Source organism: Lissotriton helveticus, chromosome 8 (genome assembly GCF_964261635.1).
Source record: "Lissotriton helveticus chromosome 8, aLisHel1.1, whole genome shotgun sequence".
NCBI lineage: Eukaryota > Metazoa > Chordata > Amphibia > Caudata > Salamandridae > Lissotriton > Lissotriton helveticus.
This window is the reverse complement of record NC_136069.1, coordinates 1,148,563,627-1,148,580,333: the sequence shown is the minus strand read 5'-3', so window position 1 is coordinate 1,148,580,333 and position 16,707 is coordinate 1,148,563,627. Positions and strand designations below refer to the sequence as shown.

At 45.6% G+C, this 16,707-nt stretch overlaps 1 protein-coding gene across 3 annotated transcripts in view; it reads left to right on the top strand.

Annotated features, from left to right (window-relative positions):
* RFX8 (regulatory factor X8) overlaps positions 1-16,707 on the top strand; it is an 861,519-nt gene that overhangs the window by 342,771 nt on the left and 502,041 nt on the right. For all 3 annotated transcript variants that reach the window (XM_078658033.1, XM_078658035.1, XM_078658034.1), the window contains exon 9: positions 2,700-2,850. In XM_078658033.1, coding sequence (XP_078514159.1) covers positions 2,700-2,850 — 151 coding nt within the window. The remainder of the gene's footprint in view (positions 1-2,699; positions 2,851-16,707) is intronic.

Genomic DNA, 16,707 nt, shown 5'->3' with positions numbered 1-16,707 from the left:
TGGGAATTGGATCAGACCATTCTAGAGGAACTGTTTGCACGTTGGGGGACCCCAACCATCGATCTGTTTGCAACTCCCCAAAACGCCAAATGCCAATCCTACGCAAGCAGTGTTCTCCATCGGGGATCCTTGGGGAATGCGGTGTTGATTGCCTGGTACGGCGCATTTGTTTACGCCTTTCCTCCTATTCCGCTTATCCCGAGACTGATCGACAAGCTCAAGGCGGAACCGTGCAGGATGATTCTGATCGCACCAGCATGGCCCAGGCAGTTTTGGTACACAGAACTTCTTCTCCTCTAACAGGATCAACCAATTCTCCTGCGTCCTGTTCCATCACTGTTGACAATGGCTCACGGACAGGTTCTGCATCCAGACCTGAATTCACTACGATTGACAGCGTGGCTCCTGAGTTCAGAGAGTTCCAGGGTTTAAATCTTTCAGGAGAATGTAAAGACATTTTGGCCCAGGCCCGAGAGCCTAGTACAAATAAAACCTATCGGGCTAAGTGGAAGAGATTCTGCCTTTGGTGTCGGAGAGAAGGTCTACATCCATATACTTCTGCACCACACCAACTCTTGCCTTACATCCTTTCTCTTGCGAAATCTGGATTGGCTCCTTCTTCCATGAAAGTGCATCTAGCGGCCATTTCTAGATTTAGACGATCGTCATCATGTCCTTCCCTTTGGTCTGCAAGGATCATTAAACAATTCCTGAAGGGTTTATTCAGGGTTTTTCCTCCAGTCCGGCCTCCACCCCCAGCCTGGCATCTTAATTTGGTCCTGTCCCATCTAATGAAGGCCCCATTTGAACCCATTCATAGGGCCGACCTGAAGTTTCTCTCATGGAAGCTGGCTCTTCTCTTGGCCCTGACATCGGCTAGAAGAGTTAGTGAGCTCCAGGCTCTCACAATTGAGGAACCTTTTCTGCAATTCAAAAATGATGTTCTCATCCTCAGGACAAATCCTAAATTTATTCCGAAGGTCCCCTCAGAATTTCATCTGAATGAGCCGGTGATCTTAAAATACTTCTTCCCGCGGCCCTCCACGCCAGCTGAAAGGGCCTTGCACTCTTTGGACATTCACAGATGTCTCAAGTTCTACTTGGAGCGCACGAGTCTATTCATAAAATCTTCCCAGCTTTTTGTTTCATTCAGTGCTCCACGCAAGGGGTGTCCAGTTTCTAAACCTTGCATTTCCCGCTGGATATCCAGTGCAATACACTTTTGCCATCAAGCAGCGGGGAAACCACTTCAACAAGCAGTTCGTGCTCATTCTACCAGATCCATGGCTTCATCGGTGGCTCTATTCTCAGGTGTCCCGATCAAGGATATATGTAGAGCGGTGACATGGAGCAGTGTCCACACCTTTACTCGCCACTACTGCTTGGATTCGTCTGTAAAAGAGGATGCGGCAGTGGGCCAGGCGGTTTTGAGGAATCTTTTCCAATAAGTCGGTGAGCTTTCCTTTCTATCCCGCCTTCCTGTTTGCATATTTTGTATCCCTTGTTATTGTTCTGCTTTGTACTGCAAATGTGTATCTGCTTTCTTATCAGATTATGTATGACGTTTACAGGTACACATGTTACAAAATATGCTTCTTTCTTACTGCTGGCTCTTCTGATACAAAGCATGGGAATCTATGAAAGTTCCAATACTGGGGTAAGAAAACAAGTTACTTACCTGTAACTTTGGTTCCCCAGTATTGGTAACTTTCATAGATTCCCATGCGCCCACCCGTCTCCCCTGGGAAAGCTCAGCCTTATTGTCCTATGATGTTGCTGTTCACAACGGCTACGAAAATCTGAGGCTCTGAGGCTCTCTCAGGAAGGTTCTATGGGGTGAGGCTGCTCTGATTGGCTACTGCAGGAATTTGGTCTCTTTTACAAAAAGAGGTGGATAAGCTACAGAATGAGATGAGGCCTAGGCCTATTTTTTCACTTTGTGCTTACTACTAAGGTGTTTTCTATTTACCGAGGCTCCCATTCCGACGACTGGGAATGATACAAAGCATGGGAATCTATGAAAGTTACCAATACTGGGGAACCAAAGTTACAGGTAAGTAACTTGTTTTCATGTGCCAGGTGCCATTGACTGCTGCTGTTGGTTGTCTTAAGGCATTTCCTTACAGGGTAAATACGTGCAGGTCATATACTGCTGCCATAATACACTAGTGGGATTCTTTTCAGCCTCATTGTCTTGAATTCCAGTACCCCTGGAGCCTCCTTTGAGAAGTTGATGCCTACCACACACATGAACATCTCCATAGGGCTGCATTTTCAGTGCTTAATTTGTAAAAAAAAAGATGTGCAGGTTCTGAAAATTTTGCCACGGAGGTCACAGCTCACTTCTTTCTCCTGTGAGCCCCACTTTTCTTACTGCTGTTAATTTTGCTGCCGCACCAACCCCTACAGGTTTTGGGTTCTGAAATTACCAGCACAAATGTAACCATGATTCCAGTTCTAAACCCTGGTGCCAGAGCGTTTCACACCCATGGCTAAAACACCTTTATTACAATTCTTATGGAGTCAATGGGATTTATTGTTTTCGTTAGTGCAGCGAACAATCATGTGTAGCACACATTTAACACTAGCAATTTTTATGTTATCTTTTAAAGATTACATGTACTTTCTTGTTAGTGTCTGATGCATTTATATGAAATTCAGCCATTGCCTTCTGTCCCAATGTTCGGAACATATTGCAGGAAATTGAAAACATTTTGCTCCATGATTTCTTGGAAGATGTGTCGATTCAGTACCTGAAGACAGCCAGATTGTTTAGCAAAAGGTTTAGAATATGGCTTCTCACCGCTCTAGAAGGTTTCCCGACAGTAGTGCAGAATTCTAAACACAAAGGTAAGTTTCACTAATAAGTATGATTCTTTGCTAAAAGACATTTCTAAAGTGACAATGCTATATTGTAACCATTTAATTTAGTTTTTAGGTCGGTCAGTAGTTTGTTGCCTGCACTGGAAAACAATGTGTTCTATAATGGAGAGGCAGTGGGCTCAGTGGTATTCTTTGAGTGGTGCAAACATTTTCATTTACAAAGCTCTGTTCCTAGGACGAGCCAGTATGATAGTGGGAGAACTTCCTGATTTACAGAAGGAGGGGCCCGATATACAAAGAGGCAGTTCACAAATGGTCGTAATTTGCACCTTGACATTTTGCAACCTGTTTTAAATGTTCGATGCACCATTGTATTAATAGGTCATGTCACAAAATCTCCAGTTGCAGGTGGTCACAGAACGATGTGCGAGTCGCTATTTGTGGCCTCCTGTCATTAGGTACAAAAACAGGGATGGCGGCCTGCAAGGAACAGCAGACCACCATCTGTGTCTGTTGCATTCTGAAACAGGAAAACTTTTTTTCTTTTAAAGCAGCATGGGTCCGTCAAAGAAGCCAGTTCTCGCTGTCAATTACATGTAACCCATTATGTTTCATCTGCTGTCGAACCAAATACCTTCTTGATGCCCCTCCGCCCAAACTGAGTGGGAACGCAAAGAGAACAATGAATCCATCCATAAATGGGCTTGATGGACTGCGGATCCAAGCAATGTCAAAGTTGAAAAAAATTATCAGGGGATTTCTATTGCTAGTTATAATCACTGAATAGTCCCGCCCCAGTGCGGGGATCCCAGAGTACTTTTCATATTATGTCTTTTTAAGTGTAGATGTTCCTCTTTCTTCAGGAAGGCCTGGAAAAACACAACATAAATATTGTGCTGCCTATCAGAAAAGCTATAGTGGCCAGTTTTCTTCAGATAGCATTTAAAAAGGGGTAATGAATACACACGTACATATAAATGTAAGGCCTATTAAATGGAAAAAAGATTTTCACTACTCAAATCTCTTTCACAAACCCTTTTTAAGAGGAGAAAGATGAAGGAAAAGAGGACAGTGTAGCCCGCCTAATCCTCCAGGAAAAACAACGAAACTTTTTGTCTCCTCTTCCAAATGTATTTCGGGACTGTATAAGCCTGAAGGTTGCTGCTTATATCCAGTACAATTATAGTTGGGCTCCTGCTACACAAATTCAAAATGGGCCCTATATGTTCTATGGTAGCTTCATTACAAATCGCTTTTCCTTCCTGTGAACTATAGCAGCATTCTACCATGACCACCGTCACTCAGGTTGTGGATTGGGAATCAGGTGACCTCTTGCCATGCTGATGCTCTTATTCGTTGCTGGCTTCTTAAGCAGGAAATATGATTAACCGATCTCCACTAGTAACATTCAGTTATGCGCTCTTAATAAAGATTGCTCTGCTGCCATCTGGTGGAAAGATAGGTTTTATGCTTTTTCTAAATAACTTACATTTCTGTGATGTACCGGCAATTTATGACTTGAAATCGGAAATCTGAAACCTTTAGAGCGTGGCGCCTCTGGCTAGTTTGGAGGGCGCACCACGGTGCTTCGGCGCACAGATTGGTAACCACTGCCCTATGGGCTGCCATTATGTAAATGTCAAAAACTGAGTCTACGCCATTAAGGGTCTAGAGACCACCAGTAACCCATTATGCCCAGCAGGTGGTGTTTGCTTCAACCCTTTTTCCTAGCTCCCGGTTACAGGATTTTGGAGCACTGAGCTTGGTCCTTTTGGCTTTTTTCGTCAACAATCTAACTAGAAAGTTTTTGACAACTGTTTCATTCAACTGATTTCATCTTTCCCACTCTTTTTCTGACAGAATTTTTTTATCCATTGGTCAAATAAAATGCCACCTTTATTTGACAAGTGTCCTGCCTGTGGAAGAAACAAGGTCAAGTCAGACCCTCATGATGTCTGCATCCTCTGCCTTCTGGAGAGCCATGTTCCTGACAGATGTCCACACTGCAGGAAGTTTTCGAGGCTCACCCTGAGGGAAAGGGAGAAGATTTGTTTCCATGGTACAGAGGAGTGCCTCAAGCAGCAATCAGCAGGTGAGACATCCAGAGAGCGAGGAGAGCTTCAGTCCTCTACCAGGGCTCTTCCACCTTCTTCTGAGGACTCCAGGCGTGGAAGATCCAAAAAGAGACACTTACTTAAAAGATAACTCAGTTCCAGGGCAACATCGAGAGAAGGTACAATTCCTACATGTTCGCCATCGTGGGCTGGGTCGAATTCGAAGATGAGACGACATTTGACATTGAGACATAGAAGGTCAACGTCGAAGGAGACTATGACGTCAAGGCGTCAGAAGTTCAATGTCGGGGAGTATATCTATGTTGAGACATAGGTGAAAATCGACGTTAAGAAGTCTGTCAACATCGAGCCCATCCAGACCTGCAGAAAAAGTTAAAAAACAAGACCCAGATGTCTACCCTATAAGGGGTATCTCCGCACTAAGTACCCAGGATTTGAAGGTGAAACATATGCGCAACCCATCCTAACAGAGAGGCATCTGTCACTATTGTCTCAGACAGAACATCCTGTTGAAATGGCATCCCCTGAAGCAGATTTGTTGGAGAGCAACTCCATTTCAGATACTACTTTGCTTTGGGAGAGAGTGTGATCTTGTCCTCCAAATTGCCTGAGTATTGGTCCTATTGATCCTTGAGAAATTCTTGTAGAGGTCTCATGTGGAGACGGGCATTTGGAATCAGAAAAAAACACAAAGCCATTGAGCCCAGAAGAGATGGCACTGTGCTCACTGCGGGGTGAGAGGCTTTAATGAGAGATTGACACTTCAGATAGACTGATAACAGTCTCTCCTCTGAAGGATAAACTTTTCCTTGTATGGGGTCGATGGTGGCACCTAAGAAATGTAGGGACAGAAGCAGAGGTTTATTTGCTGTGGATGACATCCTAAAAGCTGGAGAAGATTGCTTGCCAACTGGTAACGCCTTTGGGCTTCTTGAGGTGTTGATGATTTGATGAGCCAGTTGTCTAGATACGGGTAGACAAAAATTTAAAGTTTTCTGAGGTGTGCAGCTACCACTGCCATACACTTTGAGAAAGTTATGGGGCTGATTTGAAGCTGAATGGAAGCACTTTGTACAGGTAAGGATCATGACCTACGACAAACATCAAGAATTTTCGGTGCTTCTGGGCTATTGGAATGTGAAAGTATGCATCCTGGAGGTCTATCGAACAGAGCCAGTCTCCCTGGTATATTTGGGGACAGACCTGAAGCAGTGTAGGCATTCAAAACTTTTATCTTCAAATCCATTTGTTGGCTACTTTTAGATCAAGAATGTGTCTGAATTTGTTTTTGGGGCATTTCTTCTTCACCAGAAAATAAATCCCTGTGCCTAGTTTGGGAGGAACAGTCTCCACCGCATGCTTCTGCAGAAGGATGTTTACTTTCAAACGCAACAGCTGAAGATGTTGATTGGATGGTTTTGATGGAATATTTGACGGAGGACTGGTACACCTGAGACAATACCCACTGTTGGAGGGAAATTTGAAAAAGAAAAAACCAAGACATATTTGGCAAAATAATATAGGTTTAATCAAATACTGCAGGAGAGATCAGTCACCTCCTTGGAGATGAAATGTGATGTCCAAAGTACAGCTCACATGCAGCAATATTTATGCTCATAAACCGCAAAATGATAGTTTTGAAACTGTTGACCTTTTAACAGTTTCCATGCACAATAAGCAGAAACCTCGGGGAACGGCCGGACCAATGCAAGCAGCGCCACCGGTGTCGTTTCCCTGCAAGTGTAACCACGCTTGCTTGAACAACGTATCTGCCTTAACCACACATGTGGGTGGCTAAGGCAGATAGCGTTCTAGTGTTCAGGATGGGAGGAACATGAGGAGGAAGCGTCGGAACAGGAAGCTCTGGACGCGGACAGGTAAGTGGGGCTGGGTTGGTGTAGTCTTTAGGGATGGGGGTTGCTTTTAGGACTCAGTGCAGGTGGGTTGAGGTACTTTTTGGAACGGGCGGGTTTTTAGGGCTCAGGGCAGGGGAGGGCTGGGTTTGGAGGGTAGTTTTTAGGAGTAGTGGGAGGTTTCAGGGCAAGGGGCAAGGGGATCGGGGTAGTTTTTTTAAATTGGCGGCATGGTTTTAGGCCTCAGGGCAGTGGAAGGGTTGGGTTAGTTAGATGGACAGCGTGGGGTACATTTTTGGGATCAGGATGGGAGCTGGGGTCGGTGTAGTTTATGACAGGGGGCAGGGTTTTAGTCCTCAGTGCAGGGGGAGGGAAAGGGGCAGTTTTAAGGGCAGGGCTAGTTTTAGGCCTTAGGGTTGGGGGTGATGTGGGGGGCTAGAATTTCAGGGCTTTGGGTGGGGGGTCAGGTAGTGGCAATCTTAACCATGCACACCCCTTATCCTTCATGCCTTTACTACTTGCATGGTAAAGGCATGCATAGTAAAGTAATGCATGGTTAAGACACATTCGTGATTTGGGATACATGGTAGATGCACGCAAAGTTTTGCCATGCGTGCCTCTGTCATACAAACGGAAACCCACAATGTGGGATCAGGTCTTGGAATTCAAGTAAAGCAAAAATATTTTTACGTGACCGCAAAGCTCATGGTAATATTTTTCTAAATGCTAATTGGCCAAGCTATCTGACCTTTATGTGTGATTTCATTTGCCAAGCTATCTGACCTTTACGTGTGGTTTCTGCAGCAATGTGGAAATCTTTGTCAGCAAATTTTCTCAGGGTGTGTACCTGGAATATCATCCTATGTTCAGACTGGGCTTGTCTTATCCTTTGTATGTCTTAAGACAGGAGTGTGAGGAATCACAAAGCACATGGTGGAAGCAAGCTCTTATGTGATTGGTGCATCTTGGCTCATTACCCTAGCAGATGAAGATTGTGGTGACCTATTTTGTGAAATAGCTCATCTGAACTAACCACAAGATGTTCTGTCAAGTTTCCTGAAATTGAAGTGCTATGTGACCTGCCGATTTCTCCTTAACCCACTGCCTTTCAGCATGAAGATTGTTTCCATGTATGAGTCTGTCACTGATTTACATACGTTTGATGCTATTTCTTACCTGAAAGGTCTGTATGGGGATCTGGGGTCTTAGAGCTGTGGAGGTCTCTACACAATGCTTAACATTCTGACCTCTATCACAGTTCCATACACTATTTAAAACACAGGCATTTTTTATGACGAAGAGCCACTCTGTCAGAAAATTAGAGATACTTCCCCCTACCAGAGTAGAGAACGGAAGAGGGGGAAGTAGAGATTAATTTGTTCCTCTTTATGTAGGCTGTTGGCTACCTCTTCCTCTGAGTTGGCGATGTTGTTGTTGGTGAAGTCTTTGTTGTTGGTGGACACCTTGGTACCATTGAGGGGTTTGAACCGTCTACTGGTAAAACATTGTTGAGAAGGCTTGAAGGTTTGCTTCCGTTGGTCTTTTTGTTTCTGGAGGCCTACTGCCTTCAGGGTCTCCATCCCTGACTTCTTCCAAGCCATTTTGTCATTGGTATGGCTGATGAATAAGGTGGGTCCTGAGAAGGGATGATTAAGAATCTGTTTCTGGGATTTGTGTTTAAGGGCTGTAAGGCAAAGCTATGAGTGCCTTCTTATGGCCACACCATGACAGTACTTGTTGGATGCCAATATTAACGTATTGGCAGCAGCACTAATTATTTGGTTGGAGACCATCATGCCCTCATTTACCATCTCGGGAAAGTCCTCTTGTCTATCTTTAGGGAGGTCTTCTGCAAATGTTTGTAAAGACTCTCACAAGAGATAACATAAAAATTGCTAGTGGTAAATGTGTGCTACACATGATTGTTCGCTGCACTAACGAAAACAATAAATCCCATCGACTCCATAAGAATTGTAATAAAGGTGTTTTAGCCATGGGTGTGAAACGCTCTGGCACCAGGGTTTAGAACTGGAATCATGGTTACATTTGTGCTGGTAATTTCAGAACCCAAAACCTGTAGGGGTTGGTGCGGCAGCAAAATTAACAGCAGTAAGAAAAGTGGGGCTCACAGGAGAAAGAAGTGAGCTGTGACCTCCTTGGCAAAATTTTCAGCACCTGCACATCTTTTTTTTACAAATTAAGCACTGAAAATGCAGCCCTATGGAGATGTTCATGTGTGTGGTAGGCATCAACTTCTCAAAGGAGGCTCCAGGGGTACTGGAATTCAAGACAATGAGGCTGAAAAGAATCCCACTAGTGTATTATGGCAGCAGTATATGACCTGCACGTATTTACCCTGTAAGGAAATGCCTTAAGACAACCAACAGCAGCAGTCAATGGCACCTGGCACATGAAAACAAGTTACTTACCTGTAACTTTGGTTCCCCAGTATTGGTAACTTTCATAGATTCCCATGCTTTGTATCATTCCCCGTCGTCGGAATGGGAGCCTCGGTAAATAGAAAATACCTTAGTAGTAAGCACAAAGTGAAAAAATAGGCCTAGGCCTCATCTCATTCTGTAGCTTATCCACCTCTTTTTGTAAAAGAGACCAAATTCCTGCAGTAGCCAATCAGAGCAGCCTCACCCCATAGAACCTTCCTGAGAGAGCCTCAGAGCCTCAGATTTTCGTAGCCGTTGTGAACAGCAACATCATAGGACAATAAGGCTGAGCTTTCCCAGGGGAGACGGGTGGGCGCATGGGAATCTATGAAAGTTACCAATACTGGGGAACCAAAGTTACAGGTAAGTAACTTGTTTTCTTACCCCAGTATTGGAACTTTCATAGATTCCCATGCTTTGTATCAGAAGAGCCAGCAGTAAGGAAGAAGCATATTTTGTAACATGTGTACCTGTAAATGTCATACATAATCTGATAAGAAAGCAGATACACATTTGCAGTACAAAGCAGAACAATAACAAGGGATACAAAATATGCAAACAGGAAGGCGGGATAGAAAGGAAAGCTCACCGACTTATTGGAAAAGATTCCTCAAAACCGCCTGGCCCACTGCCGCATCCTCTTTTACAGACGAATCCAAGCAGTAGTGGCGAGTAAAGGTGTGGACACTGCTCCATGTCACCGCTCTACATATATCCTTGATCGGGACACCTGAGAATAGAGCCACCGATGAAGCCATGGATCTGGTAGAATGAGCACGAACTGCTCGTTGAAGTGGTTTCCCCGCTGCTTGATGGCAAAAGTGTATTGCACTGGATATCCAGCGGGAAATGCAAGGTTTAGAAACTGGACACCCCTTGCGTGGAGCACTGAATGAAACAAAAAGCTGATAAGATTTTCTGAATAGACTCGTGCGCTCCAAGTAGAACTTGAGACATCTGTGAATGTCCAAAGAGTGCAAGGCCCTTTCAGCTGGCGTGGAGGGCCGCGGGAAGAAGTATTTTAAGATCACCGGCTCATTCAGATGAAATTCTGAGGGGACCTTCGGAATAAATTTAGGATTTGTCCTGAGGATGAGAACATCATTTTTGAATTGCAGAAAAGGTTCCTCAATTGTGAGAGCCTGGAGCTCACTAACTCTTCTAGCCGATGTCAGGGCCAAGAGAAGAGCCAGCTTCCATGAGAGAAACTTCAGGTCGGCCCTATGAATGGGTTCAAATGGGGCCTTCATTAGATGGGACAGGACCAAATTAAGATGCCAGGCTGGGGGTGGAGGCCGGACTGGTGGAAAAACCCTGAATAAACCCTTCAGGAATTGTTTAATGATCCTTGCAGACCAAAGGGAAGGACATGATGACGATCGTCTAAATCTAGAAATGGCCGCTAGATGCACTTTCACGGAAGAAGGAGCCAATCCAGATTTCGCAAGAGAAAGGATGTAAGGCAAGAGTTGGTGTGGTGCAGAAGTATATGGATGTAGACCGTCTCTCCGACACCAAAGGCAGAATCTCTTCCACTTAGCCCGATAAGTTTTATTTGTACTAGGCTCTCGGGCCTGGGCCAAAATGTCTTTACATTCTCCTGAAAGATTTAAACCCTGGAACTCTCTGAACTCAGGAGCCACGCTGTCAATCGTAGTGACTTCAGGTCTGGATGCAGAACCTGTCCGTGAGCCATTGTCAACAGTGATGGAACAGGACGCAGGAGAATTGGTTGATCCTGTGAGAGGAGAAGAAGTTCTGTGTACCAAAACTGCCTGGGCCATGCTGGTGCGATCAGAATCATCCTGCACGGTTCCGCCTTGAGCTTGTGGATCAGTCTCGGGATAAGCGGAATAGGAGGAAAGGCGTAAACAAATGCGCCGTACCAGGCAATCAACACCGCATTCCCCAGGGATCCCCGATGGAGAACCCTGCTTGCGTAGGATTGGCATTTGGCATTTTGGGGAGTTGCAAACAGATCGATGGTTGGGGTCCCCCAACGTGCAAACAGTTCCTCTAGAATGGTCTGATCCAGTTCCCATTCGTGGCTGACAGTCTTTTGGCGACTCAACGCGTCCGCCGTGGCATTGAGTGTTCCCGCCAGATGTTCCGCTGAAAGGGTGATGTCGTGTTGGATCGCCCAATTCCAAATCCTCTGTGCTTCCTTCGAAAGGGTGCAAGATCTCGTTCCCCCTTGCTTGTGTAGTGCATGGCTGTAGTGTTGTCTGTACGAACCAGCACTGAACGGTTGCGGATCCTTGGAAGGAAAGCCTGTAAGGCTAGACAAATGGCCATAAGTTCCAGTAGATTGATGTGGAACTTTGCTTGGACTGGGCTCCAATGACCACTGACCTTTAGTTCTTGGAGGACCACTCCCCATCACTCCATGGAAGCATCTGTTGTTAATACCATGGGAGAAGGTGGAAGTTGGAATGGTAATCCTACGGAAAGATTGTCTTTTAGCAACCACCAGCTGCTTGCCTTCTGCATTTCCGGAGTGATGGCAATCCTGTCGTCGAAGGAGCCTGTCACCTGACGCCATTGTTTGTCCAACTGTTCCTGCAGTGGACGCATTCGCAGCCTGCAGTGTGGTACCAATGGTATGCAGGATGATATCGATCCGAGAAGCGATTTGTATTTGCGAACTGACAGAAACTTTCGTGTCTGTAGAAGGCGAGCTGAATGAATTAGCTTGGTCTGGGGCTCTTCCGAAGGAAAAACCAGGCAGCAGTCCGTGTCTAGGATCGCACCCAGAAACTTCGCTGTTTTGGAGGGGCGCAAAACCGATTTTTCTCTGTTGAGCCGAAGGTCCAGTTGCTCGAACAGCTGTCTGCAGCTCGCGACAGCCCTGGACGCCTCTTGGAACGAAGGAGCCTTTAGCAGCCAATCATCCAAATATGGGAAGACTTCGAGAGACTGCTTTCTGAGAAAGGCTGCCACCGGAGCCAGTACTTTTGTAAAGATCCGCGGAGCGGACCGGAGACCAAAAGGCAGTACTTTGAATTGAAAGTGGCTCTTGCCTACTGTAAATCGAAGGTATTGCCTGTGAGCTGGATGAATTGGTACATGGAAGTAAGCGTCTTCCAAATCTAGGGTCGCCATTCTATGGTAGCTTCATTAAAAATCGCTTTTCCTTCCTGTGAACTATAGCAGCCTGCTACCATGACCACCGTCACTCAGGTTGTGGATTGGGAATCAGGTGACCTCTTGCCATGCTGATGCTCTTATTCGTTGCTGGCTTCTTAAGCAGGAAATATGATTAACCGATCTCCACTAGTAACATTCAGTTATGCGCTCTTAATAAAGATTGCTCTGCTGCCATCTGGTGGAAAGATAGGTTTTATGCTTTTTCTAAATAACTTACATTTCTGTGATGTACCGGCAATTTATGACTTGAAATCGGAAATCTGAAACCTTTAGAGCGTGGCGCCTCTGGCTAGTTTGGAGGGCGCACCACGGTGCTTCGGCGCACAGATTGGTAACCACTGCCCTATGGGCTGCCATTATGTAAATGTCAAAAACTGAGTCTACGCCATTAAGGGTCTAGAGACCACCAGTAACCCATTATGCCCAGCAGGTGGTGTTTGCTTCAACCCTTTTTCCTAGCTCCCGGTTACAGGATTTTGGAGGACTGAGCTTGGTCCTTTTGGCTTTTTTCGTCAACAATCTAACTAGAAAGTTTTTGACAACTGTTTCATTCAACTGATTTCATCTTTCCCACTCTTTTTCTGACAGAATTTTTTTATCCATTGGTCAAATAAAATGCCACCTTTATATGACAAGTGTCCTGCCTGTGGAAGAAACAAGGTCAAGTCAGACCCTCATGATGTCTGCATCATCTGCCTTCTGGAGAGCCATGTTCCTGACAGATGTCCACACTGCAGGAAGTTTTCGAGGCTCACCCTGAGGGAAAGGGAGAAGATTTGTTTCCATGGTACAGAGGAGTGCCTCAAGCAGCAATCAGCAGGTGAGACATCCAGAGAGCGAGGAGAGCTTCAGTCCTCTACCAGGGCTCTTCCACCTTCTTCTGAGGACTCCAGGCGTGGAAGATCCAAAAATAGACACTTACTTAAAAGATAACTCAGTTCCAGGGCAACATCGAGAGAAGGTACAATTCCTACATGTTCGCCATCGTGGGCTGGGTCGAATTCGAAGATGAGACGACATTTGACATTGAGACATAGAAGGTCAACGTCGAAGGAGACTATGACGTCAAGGCGCAGAAGTTCAATGTCGGGGAGTATATTTATGTTGAGACATAGGTGAAAATCGACGTTAAGAAGTCTGTCAACATCGAGCCCATCCAGACCTGCAGAAAAAGTTAAAAAACAAGACCCAGATGTCTACCATCATCTCCTGACTCTGGTTACTCCAGAGTATATTCTCCTTCCTCGGCCATATTGCTGCCAGATTCTCCAACTACCCCTCCTCTGACTCCACCTCCTCCACCTCCTCCGGTGCTTTTTTCACCTCCAGCTCCTCTTCCACAACCACAACATGTGGATGCCCCACCTCCAAGACCTCTACCCTCTCCGTGACGATCAAGTTCTAGATTCGTCATCATTCACCACATTCCAGGCATTGCCACAGGCCCCAGCGCTCATCATCATGAACATCCTTTAGATACACATCGCATCATGCGTCCAGGTCTAGAACACAATCAAGACATCTTTCGACCTATTATTCTTTATCTTATTCCAGCGCTGGCAGATATTCACCAACACTCTCTGACTCACTCCAACCAAGGGTCTCCAGTGGATGACATACACACCTTTCGGGTGAGAGGCGCAGCAGAACTGAACATCCCAATGCCAGCTTCCACACCATCTACATCAGTAATTTTCAAGACGCTTCACCACCGATCAGCGTCCAGACAACTCCTACCATTGGTCCCGGGCCTGTTGGAACGGATGTATGTCATCATAACGCATGGTTTTACTACGCATGCCTTTACAACGCAGGTTTTACAACGCAAGTCGTTACAACGACTTGCGTTGGGGGGGCTGGATAGTGGAATAGTTTAATTTACTATTCCAACTCCAGTCCCCGTGGTTAGTAGGGAAGGTTTTGGATAGTAAATTAAACTATTCCCTATCCTGCAGCGCCCCCCAGCGCAATTCGTTGTAATGACTTTTGTTGTAAAACCTGCGTTGTAAAGGTACTGCGTGGTGAAAGTTGCGTCGTAAAGGATGTTTCCTGCTGGAACCAGCCATGGAGCTGTTCCCCACACCGGCCTCAGCCAAATCTGCTCCATCGAGGCTAGAAAAAAAGTATAGACCTTTAGAGCAGGACCCACTGTTTCTCCGCTCAGACCCTCCCCCTGATTCTGTGATTATCCTTCTGGCATAGAAACAATATTCCGCTACTCCTTCGTCAAATGTACCACCAGACAAAGAGAGTAAAAGTTAGATTCAGTGGGGCGCAAGGTTTGTGGTACAGCTGCCACTCCCATGAAAGCAGCAAGTGCATCAGCCCTCCTGGTCAAATACAACAGAGCTTGTGAGAGTCTTTACAAACATTTGCAGAAGACCTCCCTAAAGATAGACAAGAGGACTTTCCCAAGATGGTAAATGAGGGCATGATGGTCTCCAACAAAATAATTAGTGCTGCTGCCAATACGTTAATATTGGCATCCCACAAGTACTGTCATGGTGTGGCCATAAGAAGGCACTCATAGCTTTGCCTTACAGCCCTTAAACACAAATCCCAGAAACAGATTCTTAATCATCCCTTCTCAGGACCCACCTTATTCATCAGCCATACCAATGACAAAATGGCTTGGAAGAAGTCAGAGATGGAGACCCTGAAGGCAGTAGGCCTCCAGAAACAAAAAGACCAACGGAAGCAAACCTTCAAGCCTTCTCAACAATGTTTTACCAGTAGACGGTTCAAACCCCTCAATGGTACCAAGGTGTCCACCAACAACAAATAATAATCCACGACTTCACCAACAACAACATCGCCAACTCAGAGGAAGAGGTAGCCAACAGCCTACATAAAGAGGAACAAATTAATCTCTACTTCCCCCTCTTCCGTTCTCTACTCTGGTAGGGGGAAGTATCTCTAATTTTCTGACAGAGTGGCTCTTCGTCATAAAAAATGCATGTGTTTTAAATAGTGTATGGAACTGTGATAGAGGTCAGAATGTTAAGCATTGTGTAGAGACCTCCACAGCTCTAAGACCCCAGATCCCCATACAGACCTTTCAGGTAAGAAATAGCATCAAACGTATGTAAATCAGTGACAGACTCATACATGGAAACAATCTTCATGCTGAAAGGCAGTGGGTTAAGGAGAAATCGGCAGGTCACATAGCACTTCAATTTCAGGAAACTTGACGGAACATCTTGTGGTTAGTTCAGATGAGCTATTTCACAAAATAGGTCACCACAATCTTCATCTGCTAGGGTAATGAGCCAAGATGCACCAATCACATAAGAGCTTGCTTCCACCATGTGCTTTGTGATTCCTCACACTCCTGTCTTAAGACATACAAAGGATAAGACAAGCCCAGTCTGAACATAGGATGATATTCCAGGTACACACCCTGAGAAAATTTGCTGACAAAGATTTCCACATTGCTGCAGAAACCACACGTAAAGGTCAGATAGCTTGGCAAATGAAATCACACATAAAGGTCAGATAGCTTGGCCAATTAGCATTTAGAAAAATATTACCATGAGCTTTGCGGTCACGTAAAAATATTTTTGCTTTACTTGAATTCCAAGACCTGATCCCACATTGTGGGTTTCCGTTTGTATGACAGAGGCACGCATGGCAAAACTTTGCGTGCATCTACCATGTATCCCAAATCACGAATGTGTCTTAACCATGCATTACTTTACTATGCATGCCTTTACCATGCAAGTAGTAAAGGCATGAAGGATAAGGGGTGTGCATGGTTAAGATTGCCACTACCTGACCCCCCACCCAAAGCCCTGAAATTCTAGCCCCCCACATCACCCCCAACCCTGAGGCCTAAAACTAGCCCTGCCCTTAAAACTGCCCCTTTCCCTCCCCCTGCACTGAGGACTAAAACCCTGCCCCCTGTCATAAACTACACCGACCCCAGCTCCCATCCTGATCCCAAAAATGTACCCCACGCTGTCCATCTAACTAACCCAACCCTTCCACTGCCCTGAGGCCTAAAACCATGCCGCCAATTTAAAAAAACTACCCCGATCCCCTTGCCCCTTGCCCTGAAACCTCCCACTACTCCTAAAAACTACCCTCCAAACCCAGCCCTCCCCTGCCCTGAGCCCTAAAAACCCGCCCGTTCCAAAAAGTACCTCAACCCACCTGCACTGAGTCCTAAAAGCAACCCCCATCCCTAAAGACTACACCAACCCAGCCCCACTTACCTGTCCGCGTCCAGAGCTTCCTGTTCCGACGCTTCCTTCTCATGTTCCTCCCATCCTGAACACTAGAACGCTATCTGCCTTAGCCACCCACATGTGTGGTTAAGGCAGATACGTTGTTCAAGCAAGCGTGGTTACACTTGCAGGGAAACGACAC